We start from the raw sequence: 17,361 nt of genomic DNA on the forward strand, positions 1-17,361 counted from the left end.
GCATCTGTTTGTATGTATATTCATGCATTCATCAAATATTTCCTGAGCATCTGATGCATAAGCAGTCTCTGAGCAGCCCCTGGAGATTCAAAGACAGGTAAGGAGCTTGCTTGACTGCAAGGTGTGGCCAGTGTCATGGAGGGGACAGACACACAGACATCACACAGCAGTATGGTGGCTGCCCTGGAGCAACGGGCTGGGGTTTTGGTGGGTGGTGAGAGAAGGAGTTTGGCTAAGGTTTACAATCTGGAGGCCTGGTTCAGAAAAAGAATACAAAAATGGATGCAAAAGCAAGGATTAACTCAGAAGTCATGAGAAATTACAGATTTTAAAAAGCTAGCAACTACAAAAACATCACAAATTTGGAAAGATGACTATTTTTAGTAATCAACTTCTATTTTTTTTTATTTGTTTCTTTATCTCTGCCCCCCATTGCCCCCATTGTCTGCTCTCTGTGTCCGTTCACTGTGTGTTCTTCTGTGTCTGCTTGTATGCTCATTAGGCAGCTCTGGGAACCAATCCTGGGACTTTTCGGAGTGGGAGAAAGGCAATTACTCTCTTGCACCACCTCGACTCCCTGTTCTGCTATGTCTTCTTATTTTCTTTCCTCTATGTCTCTTGTTTTATCATCTTGCTGTGCCAGCTCTCTGTGATGGCTGTCACTCCTGCACAGGATGACATTCCAGCATGGACTAGCACTCCACGTGGGCCAGCTTATTGGATGTGCCAGCTTGCCCTCACCAGGAGGCCCTGAGCATCAAACCCTGGACCTCCTGTATATAGATGGGAGTTCAACTGGTTGAGCCCATCTGTTTCCCAGTAATCAACTTCTTAGCATCCTTCTGTAGTTCTTCTAGATTGCCTCTTTCTATGGCATGGTTTCATAATACCATTTTTATAAAGGGAATAGCAAGAACATTCAGTTTTCCTCTAGCATTATGATCACAAACTTTAATACATCATTGATAGTTTAGAAAAATTTCTTTAAATTATTCAAATTTTTATTGGTAATGTGGTATAAATTTTTAGGGTTGTTGTCAAATTTGGGAAACCTCTATCAAATGTCTTTTACATATAAGCTGTAATATTTTAGGGCACTTATTTTTAATATTTTGTCAATGAATAATCTCAGTTACTTTTGTGTTTGATGACAATCATTAAGCAGTTTGTTGACATCACTTTTATAGAGGCATATATGATAAAGTTGATATTTTGTATCAAATAAGTTAGAAATTGAATTTTTTCTCCCATATGTTCATATAGTCCACTTCTCTTTTTAAACTAAATTATCACCCACTGTGAGAGTCTCTTCATTACTTCAATTTGGAATTTTTATTATTTTTGGAATCATCTGAAAATTTTCTTATTAATATTTCCTTCTTGATGTCCAAATAATTTCTGTTTGCTCAATGGCTGATCTTTCATATTCCCTTTAGATTTGTTTGAATTTTCTCCTAATTCTTTAATAAAATTAAAGATGACAAATAAGGTACATTCTTCACATATCCAAATATACAGCCTGCCAGTATCTATAGAGTTATTTCCAAAATGCTCCAAAATGTTTTTTCCTAGATGTAGTTACAATGGCATGATTAAAATGGTAAAATGGCATGTTTGCTATAGCTCCAATACTCTTTCCCATTAAAAAAAGAAAAAAAAAAGTGTGTGGTGCTTTTACAATCATATGTGCTACTCCATTTAGAGTTTCCATCTTGACTAGGCAGTGATGATAGTTGAAATTTCCCCTTGCATTTTTTAGACTCGAGTGAGCAAAAGAATTTCTACAGAGAATCTTCTGGCTTCACAGTTTCTCCTCTGGTTCCCACCTTCCTTGGTGCTGGCTGTGTTAGCCTTTGCTCACCTGCTCCATAAACCCTTGTCCTGCACCTCCAGTCAGGTCTGGATGACTCGACACATCCGTGACTTACTGTGGAAGTCATTTCTGAGGTGACTGGTTGATGTGTCCATGTCACTGGGCTGAATTGCGGTCCTCAAACATGAATTTACTTTATTTAGTCAAAATCAAATTGAGGTGCTGCTGTGAGGGACATTTGTATTAGAAAAGTTCCTAATCAGTTGACTTTAAATTAGGGAAATTATGTTGAGTGGGCCTTAGAATAGAAATTATCATGGATGGACCAGACTTAATGAGTTGAAAAGTCTTAAAATTGGACTTTGGCTTTTCTTGGGGATGGAGGGACTTCAGACATGCCTAGCCAGGCTCCACACTTGCAAAAAGCCAATTTCTTGTAAAACATTTGTTTATGTCTCTATCTAGATCTATATCTGCATCTATATCTATGTCTGTGTATGACTATGTCCAAGTCTTTGTCTGTGTCTATATCTAAGTCTAACTCCATGTCCATATCCATGTCCATGTCCATGTCTATACCAATGTCTAAGCATATATCTAAGTCTAAGTCCATGTTCATATCCATGTCTGTGTCCATATCTATGTCTAAGTCCATGTCCATGTCTATGACCATGTCTATGCCTATGTCTAAGCCTATATCTAAGTCCAAGTCCATGTCCATGTCCATGTCTATATCTAAGTCTAAGTCAATTTCCATGTCTGAGTCTGTGTCTATGTCTATGTCAATATCTTCTACTGGTTCTGTTTCTTTGGTTGAACCTGACTGGACACCATTCCTATACTAACAACCACGTAAATATATTATTCCACCAAACCCAAACTAAATGTGTTCCAAACTCAACATCCCATTACTCTGACCCCCAAAATGCCTGGGGTCACCCCACCACCAACCAACCCAAGAAATGTCATGGGGAGCAGTTGAAGTGCACAGACCTAAATAATTATGGTTAAAATACCTCACCTCTGCACACTTTGTTAAAAAATGACCATGTGAATACCTGATGAGCGTCCCTCCCTGGGCCGGGAAGGAACCCATGTGCGTGGATGTCAGGGGCAGCTTACAGGAGATGGGCCCTGAGTGGAGCTGTGAGCTGAGTCCCAAAGGACATTGTGGACCAGGCAGAGGTAAAACTCGAGCAAAGCCACCGATGTGAGAAAGGGTTGGCTGCACATGGAGGCATGGGCAGTTGCTAGAATTTAGAGACCACACACTCAGTTATCAATGATGGTGACAACGTGACTCAAAACTGTGTGTGTGACCTGGCCTTGTGTAAAGTGGTCCCAGCAGCAAGTTGCCTTTTGTCCAGGTATTCTGGTTTGAGGCCAGTAAGGCTCACTAATGCCTCAGAAGGTTCTGAGAACCCCATAGCTACGGCTTGCTGGAGAGCAAGCTAGCTTTAGTGTCAGAATTATTTACAATAACAAACCTTCACCACTGAGTGTGTATTAAATGTAGAAACCAGCTTTGCCCTTGCTAGTTATGTGACCATGAATGCATCACTTCAACCACCTTTTTAACAATCAACTTACACCTGCAAATTGGGGATAATGGTCCCTTGTAAGGATGTTACAAAGATGGAATGAGAGCACATGTGAAAATTCCTTAGCTGCCTGGCTCTAAGAGAGCCAGAAAATGCTCAATAAAAATTCTCCCTTCCTGATTCCAAATCCTTCTGCTTTCCATTTTTTCACCAGACATATCCTGTACTCTCAAATGGGATGTAGGCTTCTTTTCAGGTTTGTTTCAATTTTATGACAAAATGTTTAGATGCTACTTGTTCTGTGTCTTTTTGTGCAATTTCTGCTATTTATCAATTAATAATCATTTACTTATGTACCAAAGGATGCATAGAACAACTGGCTTTATTCCATAACAAAACTAGACATAGAAACTCCTATCATAATTTGGAAACTTTCGGGTTATTAAGAATAAAAGTACTTTCTATCAAGGAGCATTTATTCTCTGCTAATATCCTATAGAAAACCTGTCTCATTGGCTCACATCAGTGTCCTCATGCTGGCTGCACAGTGGCCCCCTGGGCCTCACCCCAGCCCAGTTAAACCGGACATAATTAAAGAAGCAAAACAGACAAAAACTCTCCAGGGGATTCTATGACCTGGGCAAGGAAGAAGTAGTGTTAAATACCACTGGCTTGAGGACACACATCACTCCTCCGTGTCCCCTGCAGGTCGCAGCTCTTGAGAACATGGACACAAGGCTCTCTCATCTACGGGAGAACAGCTAGGGGTTCCTGATGCAGAATGCCTACCCCAAATCCAACATTTTTACCATTCAAAGAGAGGATATGGCCACAAAGAGTCACAACATAATTTGCCTTCTCATCAGTTTGGTTTTTCTTAGGGAATCCATATTGCCTCTAAATATCAAGTAAGAAAAGTTCCTTCAAGCATTCTTTTTATTACCTGATGTTGCAGGAACCTGCTGCTGCTGGGAACCATGCCCCAGCAACCCAACAAAAATCAGGAACATGCCTTCAGCCCTCCAGGTTCTTTAAAGTTCTGTAAATAATGCTTTTCATTAGGAACGACCCCCAGGCAGGCAGTGCCTTTGAACAAAAGGGAAGGCTGACATTGGAAAGACCACATAACCTGGCTGGTTTTAAAATATTAATGCTACCTGTGGCAGCTCTGCAAGATTGGACTTTGGTAGTAATCATGGATCTCATTCAGTTAGCTCTGTGCAGAGAATGGCTTTTCTGTTATTTGACTTGATTTTTCTTTAAGGGCAAGAACCATACCACCCTGATTCAGGGTTTTGGCAGGGTTTTCAGGTTTATCAGGCATAGACCCATGTGGTGAGCATCCTCACGACACAAGGTTCTGGATCCACATGTAGGATTCTGGTTACATAGCTCCAGTGGGCTCCTGGAATGTGCATCTCTGAGGCATCCTGGAGATTCTGCAACATGGACCTTGACTGTGGCCTGATGGGCAGGCTGTCCTGGAATCATGTGGCATGGATGCAGCATTTGTCCAAAGCTGCTAGAAGCTGCACCTGATCCACACAGTGGAGACTGTGTCACACTGGGAAGAAGCTAAGTAGAGCTCAGCCTCCCCTTCTGCCAATAATTAAGGATTCTAAGAATTGCTTCTGCTTCTCTTTCCTGACTCCCTTCCCTCCCCCTGCCCCACCACCAATGCTGGAGGAGCAGCCTGTGCTCCTCGGCAGGATATAACCATTGAGAGGATGGGGCAGGCTGCAGAGGCCTGGGCAGAACCAGGTGAGAAGAATTTCTCCAGGTGGTGGGAGGAAGCAGAAAATCATTTGTTCCCACAGAGACCCCACCCTGACAAATATATATATTTTATATATTTCAAATATATAAATAATATATTTATAATAATACATATATTAGTAAGGGTATTGATTCTTGAAGGAATGGGATGTCAGTGAATGATTTTCCCAATTGTAAATCTTGCATCCTGATGGGAGATTGAACCTATACCATGTAAAGAAACTGCACTTAGGCTGTTAGCATCATCTTCACGTTATTTACCTACATAAGAGTTAAAATATATGCAAGAACTTTCTGTTGATAAGAAAAACTATTTGAAATATGTTCAAACTGTATACATTGTTAAATTTAAAACAATATAGAGATAGGGATAGAGACAGAAGTAGACAGATATACATGTAGATATATATAGATGCATAGATGTATAAATATAAATTAAATGCAAAACAAATAGCTGCTGTGGCTATATTGCCACATTTTAGTTTGCTAAGTTGCTCAGTTGGATTCTATAAAATGGGTTGGGCATTAACAATGGAAATTTACTAGATCACAAGCTTTCAGTTTTGAGGCTGAGAAAAATATCCAAATCAAGGCATCATCGAGAGATGTTTTCCCTGGGAAACCTGGCTGCCAGCAATTCTGGATGATGTCAAGTGGCAAGGAGCATGTCAGCATCTGCTAGCCTCTCTGAACTTTTCCAGGTTTAATTCCTTCCCATTTCTTGATTCTGTGGTTTTCTTTCCTTAACTCCATATTCATCCTGTTTATAAAGGACTCCTGTATCAGAATTAAGATTCATACTGGACCATGCCCAAACTGAAGCACTCTAATAAAATAGGTTTACCCACAGAGGAATGGATTAGCTTTAAGAACATGATTTTCTGGGGTACATACCATTTGAAAACATCAAAAGCTACCTTCTTATCAAATAGTGTACACCGGAAGGCATGATGTATGACTCAATATTAAGGTTAAATTGCATCATGATAGACAAAAAAGTGCTAAATTTATATTCACCTTTTATTATAGCTTAAAAATATATAATACTTAACATGTTATAGCACAAAGTAAAACTTAAAATATCCAAAACTATACCTGGATATGTAAAAACAATTCAGCCAGCGTAATCATCATGGGACAGCCATCAGGAAAAGTATAAACGCTTTGAACAGTATAATTGACTAACTCCTAATGGTGCAGAAAGTGCATTCAAGAGCTCCACCCGTGTGGAGCTGGCCATGCGCAGTGCTGATGCGCGCAAGGAGTGCCGTGCCACGCAGGGGTGTCCCCGCGCAGGGAAGCCCCACGCGCAAGGAGTGCGCTCGTGAGAACCGCCCAGCGTGAAAGAAAGTGCAGCCTGCCCAGGAATGGCGCCGCCCACACTTCCCGTGCCGCCGCCGACAACAGAAGCAGACAAAGAAACAAGACGCAGCAAATAGACACCAAGAACAGACAACCAGGGGAGGGGGGGAAATTAAATAAATAAATAAATCTTAAAAAAAAAAAAAAGTGCATGTTGTCTAATTACAGTTGAATTAAACTGGAAATCAATGACAGAAAGTTACATAGCATCTCTAAGAAATATACTGAGACTTTCACTTTCCCAACATGATAAAAATGACCCAACTACCATGATAGTGAAGACTGGACAGTTATTCTAGTGCTTCCTAATATGTTTGCACTTTGTGCCGGGTACTAGTCTAAATGGGTACATGATCCATTTAGTCCTACCCTCAAATGCACATGAGGGTGAACACCGTTATTAATGTGCTAACATGTTGAGCTACTGAGTAATCAGAGATGAAACCACGTGATGAGGATCATCCAGCTCACAGGCCACTGTGCTGGGCTTTGGCACTGGGCTCACAGCTTTGGATAATTTCTGAAAGACTGTTTTGTCGTCCTAACAATACCATGAGTTTGTTTTGACTAGTGAAAATCACTCCATTCCTGAGAGGAAAACCCTCAGGATAAGCAGGAAAACTCATTGTTCTGGGACTGGGCTTAGGCCAGGCTCTGGGTCTTCTCTGCTCCTTGGTCCTAAGGCATTTCACCTTAAGAGCACTGATAATATTAGGGGAGATGTATTTTCTTTCTGATTATCCATTTAATCTACACCATTATCTATGTTCAAGTACACAAATATATCTTATATACAAGTGCTGTTCATGGGCAGATTTTAATTGGGTCCTGTTCCCTAGCCATCTAGAAGCAATTACCTCTTTGAAATTACCTGTGGGCACTGGCTATTATTGGTGCCAAAGCCTGGGTTCCCAGGTGGTTTTTCTTGAGGCCATTGGAGACCCCGTTTGGACATAAAACTTAACAAAAGCTCTTGTTACAATAAAAAGCTTCCAGACAGGATATCAGTCATTTCTGCCAAATATACCTACTCATCCTTGCCTCCAAGTAAAGCATCAGTGGACCCTTATCAGAAATCTTGATGTGTCTATCCAGTGGAAGTAATCAACCAAATTGACATTTGAGATTTTGTTATAAACTCTTTTTTGTCTCTTCCTTCTCTTCCCTCCAAGTATTACCTGCATTTTTCCTGAACTGCTTACTTGATTTTTTTGAGAGAAACATCAAGAGAACTATGATTGAGTACCTAATATATAAATATTAGGTGCTCACACAATTAGACAAACCTCTTCTTTTTCATTCAATGAAATAAACTCAGTTCAAGCTGTTTTAGGAGAACTGGTAGATGTTCATGGAAGCAAAGAGTGAGCTGGTTGCAGCACCAGATGGAGCAGGGGCAGGAGCAGCTCTGCACACTGACCAGAGCTTCAGGAGGCAGAAAGCTAATTTAAATTTATACTTAAAGAGATCTAATTCTAATGGGGGTGTTTTGCCTAAAAAGAATATTAGCAATGATTTATATGTACTCTTACAAATAAATAATTTCAATGATTATTTTCCTATTATTTTCTCTTTATCCAGCAATCTGCTATGTTCACAGTGCATAGTGAATAAGTCAATCCTTGTCATAAAAATAAATAGTGCACATGACCCCTTATACTGCAGGTGAAATTTCAGGATTTTCTCATAACATACCATGAAAACCACGTAAGCATTTTTCATACTTAAGTTCCACAGCTCCAGACAACTGCCTGAACATAATTCACCCTAAAATATCTTTAAAGGTAGATATTATAAATAAATATTACAAGGATGTCTCAATCAATAAAAATATTAATTACGAAAATATGTCTTCCAATTCTTTACATTTTGCAGAAAAGGCAAAAACTCAGTTGTGTTTATAACTTAATGTATGTAAACACTTGTGCAATAATCTAGTTATCCCAGGAGAACCTTACTTTGCAAGTTATCCTCCTGTACCCTGAACTAAGAATAGTCTTAATTTAACAATCTCTATTTATGTGTGCATAACATTTTATGTTGACATACTTTTTTAAAAATTGCAGTATCAAATTCAGAGTGGTGGCATTCCTATACTTCATTTGCTTCTGAAAAAATAAGAGCAATATGAATTTGAGAAGAAAGAAATATAGTGCTTAACCTCCCTTTTTAAAAAATTTATTACTGGGTTACTTTTTATTAGCATTGCTACCATTATGAGAATCTATAATTACTTTTACATATGTTAAATTTAAAAGGTAATTATTTTTTTACAAAATTTCTATGAATTTGAGAGTCAAAGATATGTGAAGCTCTCATACATAGCAAATAAGTGGCAGAGTGAAGATATAAAAATTATATTTCCCTGTAGTTTGCAAAAATTTAATTCTGCTTTGCTGACACATTATAAATTCAAGATAGATACCTACAATTGATTGATGATGGTGAAATAAATAAATAAAATGTGTCCACTCTGTGTTCCAGCTGTGAAATCCTGTTCCATTTTTATAATATGGTAGAAGTCTGATATGGAATTTAGTGAGGAAAAAATTAAGCAATTATTTTGAGATCTCAATTTCTGCATGAAACTGGATTAAATAGGTTAGAGTTTCTTATAAATAGTGAAGTTAGCTATTTTTAATCAGAGTCATCATATAACACTATCAGTAAGTTATCAGTAAACTTGTTGATATAAAAGAAGAGCAACTATTTATTGAAGTAGTTTTTTTAAAAGAATTTTGACATAAAGAGAAACAGAGACAGAAAACTTTTATTCTTGAGCTCAGAGGTCAGTCTGAAAGTGACAGGCATCCTGCCTTCTTACAGTTAGCAGAGCTTCTCTAGAAGTAGTTATATTTGTCAGGAGAAAAAGGAACACAGAGCAGGAAGGTGAAGTGCATTAACACTGAGGGTTAGAGAGGCTGGATAAGCAAGTCTGAAAGGTACATTCTGCGGGTTCAAGGCAACAAGGAAAGCCATTCCCATTTCGAAGACATGAGTTAAAATATGACTCAAAGCTGAAGGAACTTGAGAAGAAAGCATTCTGCACTTGAGGGTTAAGTAAGGGTTTTGCTAAGGGTGACTGTGAAAAAGAACTTTATGAAGGAATCAGGTGTGAATACAACATCCACTAATGACCCACACATCAAGCAATGTCTTTCTATATCAGCTTATTCAAGTTCTGAAATATATGTTCAGGTTTTATGGAAAAACAACTGTAATTGACACCAAACAGAAGAATAAACATTAAATTTACTGAACCTGATATTATTAAAATATAAATATTTTTCCATGTGAGTAATATCTACCTATCAAGAGTTGCAAGTGATTATTTTGAACAGAGAAAACTAAGCAGCTATTATATTCAAGAAGTACATGGAGAAGCATGAGAAATGGATGATGGCATTTAATGGGAATGATTTAGAGGTCATGGACTGGATTATAATGTGATTATAGCTCTGAATAAATACTAACCACAGATATTTACTCAGATTCTACAAGATCATCATATTATCCTAAGTATTAACATTCATGTAACATTACTAATGAGACTGGGTTGCATAGAAATTACCTATATTTAATCTTTTTAATCTTTTAGACAAATCTTTAACTCCAGTAGATCTTTTTTATAACTAGTAAGTGATAGAAATATATGTAAACAAATGCACAAGCTCGTAAATATTACATTTTACTGCAACTCCTATTCTGGAAACAAGTGTAAAAAGCAGGGAGACTAAAGGAGAATTAAGGAAGCATATTATAACCTACTGACCAAAATATTTTAATTGAATAACAATGGATTAATGTGAAGGCAATAAATGTGCTTAGGTTAATTCCTTCTACATGTGGATCCTCCATGTTTCTTAGGGATTATTTGTCTGACTTCATGGCCAAGGGAAACTTTTCTAAGATGCCTAACTACAGCAGTGACTGAATTCCTGCTTACAAGATTTTCTGATGTGTGGAAACTCAGAGTCTTACATGCCATGTTGTTTCTGCTGATGTACTTGGCAACCCTGATGGGGAATCTTCTCATTGTCACAGTAATCACCTTCAACTGGAAACTTCACACCCCCATGTATTTCTTCCTTAGGAATCTGTCTGTCTTGGACATGTGCTACATTTCTGTCGCAGTCCCCAAGGCATGTGTCATCTTCCTGCTTGACAGCACGGCAATCTCCATGGCTGGATGTGCAGCTCAAATCTTCCTTGTGCTTGCATTCGCTGCAGTAGAGCTGCTGTTCCTTGCCATCATGGCCTGTGACCACTATGTGGCCATCTGCCGGCCCCTCCACTACACTGTGATCATGAACCCTCAGGTCTGTGTGCAGATGACTCTGGCCTCTGTACTCAGTGTTCTGGCCTACTCAGGAGTCCACACTGGCAACACATTCCAACTGCCCTTCTGTCAGTCCAACGTGATCCATCAGTTCTTCTGTGACATCCCCTCTCTTCTGAAGCTCTCCTGCTCTGACACCTTAAACAATGAAATTTTAATTTTCATCTCTGCAGTGGTGTTTGTTGGTGACTCCTTTGCCTTTATCATAATATCTTATATTCACATATTTTCTACTGTGCTCAAGTTTCCAACAAGAGGAGAACGAGGAAAGGCCTTTTCCACCTGTGTCCCCCACATCCTTGTGGTGACCATCTTTCTTAGCTCAGGTGCTGCTGTGTATATGAAGCCAACCTCCACCTCACCCACAATGCTCACCTCTGTGTTCTATTCTATAGTCCCTCCTCTCTTGAATCCTATAATCTATAGTCTTAGAAACAAGCAGATAAAGGAAGCTGTAAAGACAGTTTTGAGGAGAAAGCTATATTCAGGAAAAATATAGCATAATTATTAATATTTCAAGCTGAATTTTTCAATCATGAAAAAGAAATCAGTTTTCAGACTAGTGTTTCAAGGAATTCCTGTTTACCTGTGATTCATTAGTGCTCCCCTTTGATCAAAAGGGTGGGCACTTAAAACTATATTTTGGTCTTGATTATCTCCTATACTTGCTTTGCATCGATTTTGCAAAAGATCTAAGCACTTAACAGCACAGCAGGTTGCTCTTTTCAGGTCCACTCCCAAGTGCCCCAGAGAAGTATCCCTTGACCCTTCCAGCAATTTCCTTCCTGATGTGTGTGTTTTAAAATTGACTGTGCAGTTTAGACAATGTAACATTTAGTGGCTGTGAACAAAATCAAACTAATTTTAAGAAACTGATATTTCAGGGAAAAGGGGAGACCTGCTATGGCATTATCTCCCGGTGGGTTTATGAATGTTCTGCATATTGGAAAGTGTCTTGATCCCAAGAACAATGATTCCTGTGTGTCCTTTATTGCTCTCCTGTGTAAATTTCAGAACTTTGGTCTTGGCACTGGTTTTTTGTTGTTCCAGCCAAATAAGCAGTATGTAGGAGGGGAAAAAATTTTATAGTGGCCTAATCCTTTGTGAATCTTGAAGCTCTATATGATGGTGTGCTGGAGAGAGACAGGCACAGCCAACACTAAGAGGAAGCCATGTGAAAACCTGCAGGAAATAGAAGAAAAGAAAACTAATCAAAAGCAAGTAGAAAGAAAGAAATGACAGAGTAGAAGAGAAATAAATGAAATTGAAAACAAAAGCAAACAAAAAATAGAGATAATCAACAAAACCAAAGGTAATACTTTAAAAAGATCTGCAAAACTGATAAACCCTCAGCTTGACTGACGAAGGAAAAAATAATGAAGAGAAACTGCAAATAAATAAAATCAGAAATGAGAGGAAGTTCATTACTACTGATTCCTTAGGAAAAAGAGATATCATAAGAAGAGAACACAAGCAAACATAACAATTTAGACAACATGCATGATATGCACAAATTCACTAGAAAATCATGAATAAATTACACAGAACTTACGAGAAATAGAGACCTCACCAAACCAATCACAAGTAATGAGCTTGCAATATTCATCAAAATGAATAGCTCAGTTCCAACTGACTTCAAAGGGAAATCCTGCCAATCATTCAAAGAAGATTTAATACCAATATTCCTCAAACATTTCCAAAAATTTGACAGGAGGGAATGCTAACATACACACTCTATGTAGCCAACATCACCCTAATACCAAATTGAGATAAAAATCCTACAATAAAGGAAATTACAGACCAATTACTCAAATGAGTACTGATGAAATGATTCTCAACAAAATGCTTGCTAACTGAATACAACATCGCATTAAAAGAATTATATATCATTATAAAAGGGTGTTATCCCAGGCATGCAAGGGTGAATCAATATAGTACACAATGTTAATATTTTGAGGAGAAAAAAGTCACATGATCATTTTGATTGATACAGAAAAGGCATTTGACATAATCCAGCATGCTTTTTAAAATTTCTTTTAGCAATATATTTTTATACTCTTTTTTTTTTAATGTTACATTCAAAAGTCCCCATGTACCCACCACCCCCTTCCCCCCACTCCTCCCATAGAAACATCTTTCATCATCATGGGACATTCACTGCATTTGGTGAATACATTTTTGAGCACTGCTGCACCACATGGATAAAGGTTTATGTTATAGTTTACCCTTTCCCCCAGTCCACCCAGTGGACCATGGCAGGAGATACAATGTCTAGCAACTGTCCCTGCAGTACTACACAGGACAACTCCAAGTCCTGAAAATGCCCCCACATCATATCTCTACTTTCCTCTTCCTTCCCTCAGCAGCTACCATGGCCACTTTATCCACATTAATGCTACATTTACTTCCATTACTAATCACTATAGTTCCATAGCAGAATATCAGTAAGTCTACTCTAATCCATATTCTCCTCCTCCATCCTGTGGACACTGGGATAGTTATGTCCACTCCACCTCTATATTGAGAGGGGGCTTAGATTCCACATGGATGATGGTTGCAATTCTCCTGCTTGCAGTTGTAGGCACTCTTGGCTCCTGCTGTGGTGGTTGGCCTTCTTTACTTCCATGTTATCTGGCCAGGGTAAGTCCAATAAACAAGATGGTAGGAGTTGCAAGGCTGTTGAGTCTCAGAGCCTGGCTATCACATGGACAGTCCAGATATTCAGGTCCCCTGAGTATACACCAACTTCAGCGCCACCACAGGTCCAGTAAAAGTAACAGGAGAGGCTCGTGTACAAAGATCACATCTAAGTCCTACTCCATCACACTCAGGAACACAAACTCCAAAGTAGGGCAAACTGAAATGGCACTGAACTCCATCTGCCATGACCATAGAACCTGTGGAAGTCTGTAGCCCTCAGAAGAACCAATACCTAGACTTGTATCAACGTTGGCTGTCTCTGGGACCCTGATGAGGCATGCATAAGTGCAACCCCTCTGATGACCTCCTGACTCTATTTTGGAGACTCATAGCTATATTAACTCATTTGTCTTTCCACTTCCCCCTTTTATTCAAGATCTAAAAGAAGTTTTTAACACCTGATATTCTGCTGCTCTGTTGACCCTTTTTCTAGTTACAGCATCAGCTATTGCTTGGTTGTAATCCCTCAGCACCAGGGAGGCTTATCTCCAGGAGTCATGTCCCATGCTGGGGGGAAGGTAATGCCTTTACATGCTGAGTTTGACTTAGAGAGTGGCCACATTTGAGCAACATGGAGGTTCTCAGGAGGTAACTCTTAGGCACCCTGCAGTTCCGTGCCTAGTTCTTGTTTCAGGTGAACAGGCTCATAAGCATAGTCATTAGTATCAAGGGCTCATTGTTGGACCATCCTTTTTATTGGTCTTAGCCATTGCACTTGGGGGATTGTTGCTGTTCCATTGGGGAATGTGAGAGAGCTCCGCTCCCCTGGCTTGGAACTCAACCCTCCCTCAGTTGTCATTTTTACCTGTAACTCCTATGGAAATATCCAAACATTTTTATGGACCCTTTATACATACCCTGGAGAACTCCCTCCCAACCATGTGCCCTCTCTCAATAACACCCCCACCAGTGTTCCTCCTCTGCCATAGTTGAACCTCTCTGTGGTCCAAAACTTCTTAAAAAATGAGGCCTAATATATTGTCAGTTCCATTAATAGTAAAATGGAATTTAGTGATAGGTTTAAAGGTTAGATATAGAATACATACTAATTTAGAAAAAATAAATAAAGTAAAAATAAATTGGGGTATCAAAAAATGAAAAAATGAAAAGGCTTTGTTTTTGAAGTTTTGCCTTTTATCACTGCAATAAGTGTTGTCCTGTATGTAGAGTGGCAAGGCAATTTCTTCCATTTCTTCCTGTGTCTACATCCTTTCTTTCTTTTTCTTTCTAATTATTAAGTTTGTCTTCACAAAAGTTTTAGATCACAGTAATTCATATATACAGTATACAGTACTCCCACATAGCCAACATCAGACACTTTGTCCCTTCTCCAGCAATGATTTTTTACATGTTCATATTATATTTGCTTCAGCTGATATACAGATAGTGAAACAATAATTTTCAAACAAGGCTACACTGGGTTTACATTATGGTTTAAATTTTAGACTATACAATTTTCTGAATTTTTAGTTACCTTATGTTTTACATTATGGTTTTCTTGATAAAAATTTTCTGAATGATAGGAATAGAAGGAAACTTTCTAAACATGATAAAGTGCATATGTGAAAAACCCAAAGCTAAATTACTCAATGGTGAAAGAGTGAAAGCTTTCCTGCTGAGATCAGGAACTAGGCAAAGATGCTTACTCTCTTCACAGTTATCCATTACTATGCTTGAAGTTCTACTTAGAGAAATTCAGCAAGAAAAAGAAATAAAAAGCATCCAAATAGGGAAAGAACAAGTAAAACTACTGCTTTTCATTGATGACATGATCATATAGCTGGAAAATCCTGAAAATTTTACCAAGTGCTATTAGAACTAATAAATGAGTAATGCAATGTGATGGGATACAACATTCATACAGAAAAGTCCATCAAAAGTGTTTGTGTACACTAGTTATGACCAAACTGAGGATTAAGTTGGGGAAAAATTCTATTTACGAGAATGACTTAAAAATCAAGTATATAGGAACAAACTTAACCAAGGACATAAAGGACTTCTATTCAGAAAACTACAAAACTTTGCTGAAAAAAAACAAAGATCTAAATAAATGGAAGGACAGTCTTCACTCATGGACTAGAAGACTAATTATTATTATTAGGATGTCAAGTCAATGCAAATTTATTTTCAGATTCAACACAATCCCTATAAAGCTTCCAAAAGCCCTTTTTGCAGAAATGGAAACATCAGTGTCAACTTTATTAGGAAGGGTAAGGAACCTGAATGGCTGAAAAATATCTTTAAAAAGAAAATCAAAGTTGGAGGGCATTCACTTCCTGACTTTTAGTACATTACTTAGCTACAGTGGTAAAAACAGCATGGTGCTAGCATGAAGAGACACATGCTCACCAATGGAACTGAATGGAGAGTTCAGAAATAGACCCTCACATTTATACTGTAGTGATTTTTGACAAGGCTGTCAAGCCCTCCCAGATGAGCCAGAACAATATATTCAACAAGTGGTGCTGGTACAAGTGTATATCCATACCTAAAAGAAAAAGAAAGAGTGCTTCTATTTCACACCTTATACAAAAAATGAACTCAAAATGGACCAAATACCTAAACATAAAAGTTAGAAACATGCAAATCTTAGAAGAAAACATATGGAAACATCCTCAAGATCTCATGATAAGTGATGGTTTCTTGTATCTTACTCCCAAAGCACAAGCAACAAAATAAAAAAATAGATAATTGGGACTTCCTAATAACTAAATACTTTTGCACTTCAAGTGGCTTTTGCAGGAAGGTAAAAAGGCAGATCACTCAATGGAAAGAAAATCTTTGGAAACCACATCTCCAAAAAGGGTTTGATTTCCATGATATATAAAGAGATCATACAACTCAATAAAAAGACAAGCAACCCAATTAAAAAGTGGTCAAATATTGGAAAGACATTTTTCAAAGAGGTTTTATAAATGGCCAAAAATCACGAGAAAACGTTCAACATCATTAGCTATTAGGAAATGGGACAGTATTTCAGTCTTACAGAATGGCCATTATCATTTGTTAAAGATTTCACCCGGCAGCGATGTGCCGCAAGCGAAGGAGCCCGCCCCGCTCTGCCCAAGTGCTGCAGTCCCGGGGCTCGGCCTAGGGTGGGCGCCATGCGTGGTGCGGGTGATGGGGAGCAGAGGCGCCTGGGGAGCTGGCAAGGGCCCTGCCCTGTCCCCGGGCACCCTCCTGTCCCAGGGGTGGCCTCCTCTGCCCTTGGGCTCAGCAGGTTCCACCCTCCACACAAGCTTCCAGGGGTCACTTCGACCTCTGGCCTGGGGGGGATCAGGCGGCAGCAGGCTGGGTGACAGGGGCGCTGCGGCCTCTCGAGCTGCCGCCATATCGGTGCCCTTGACCAAGGTTTATCCTTAAATGGTGAAATTTGGTTTAAGGTTTCAGTGCTGGCCTTAAGATTTTGGCATCTTTTCTATTAGAGATGATATGCTATTAGGGAATATAAGAGACAAAAATGATTTTTTTTAGTAATTGAAAGTTGTTTGGCACTACATGGACTGAACTAGGTTTCCATATTTTAAAACCACAAAAGTTTAACTTTGTTTAATTCTTTTTTAAAAATCTAAAAAGTTCATGATCAAGAATGTGTTATGGGGAGGGTGGGGCAAGATGGTGTCTGAGTGAGTGCACCTTATAGTCTCTCCTGCAAAGAAGTGGCTGGGCAGCATTGGCAATTCTTCAGGACCAGGCTGTTTCAGGATTTTGCAGGGCAGGAGGTGTCTGGACATCGATTTGGTGGGAAGGTGACAGAGAAGATTCATGTAAAAGGTAGAATTGAGGCTCTCTTACATGGAGATAGGGGCTGCACACAGGATGCTCCACCC

The 17,361-nt window shown here is 39.0% G+C and overlaps 1 protein-coding gene across 2 annotated transcripts in view; it reads right to left on the minus strand.

Moving 5' to 3' along the window:
* Window positions 1-6,132: 6,132 nt before the first annotated feature.
* LOC131276696 (zinc finger protein 705F-like) overlaps window positions 6,133-17,361 on the minus strand; it is a 215,363-nt gene continuing 204,134 nt past the window's right edge. Inside the window, exon 5 of one of the 2 annotated variants that reach the window (XM_071212812.1) lies at window positions 6,133-12,013. In XM_071212812.1, coding sequence (XP_071068913.1) covers window positions 11,915-12,013 — 99 coding nt within the window. In that variant the 3' untranslated portion in view covers window positions 6,133-11,914. The remainder of the gene's footprint in view (window positions 12,014-17,361) is intronic. The other variant, XM_058290213.2, reaches the window with a different exon arrangement.

This window comes from Dasypus novemcinctus, chromosome 30 (assembly GCF_030445035.2).
Source record: "Dasypus novemcinctus isolate mDasNov1 chromosome 30, mDasNov1.1.hap2, whole genome shotgun sequence".
NCBI lineage: Eukaryota > Metazoa > Chordata > Mammalia > Cingulata > Dasypodidae > Dasypus > Dasypus novemcinctus.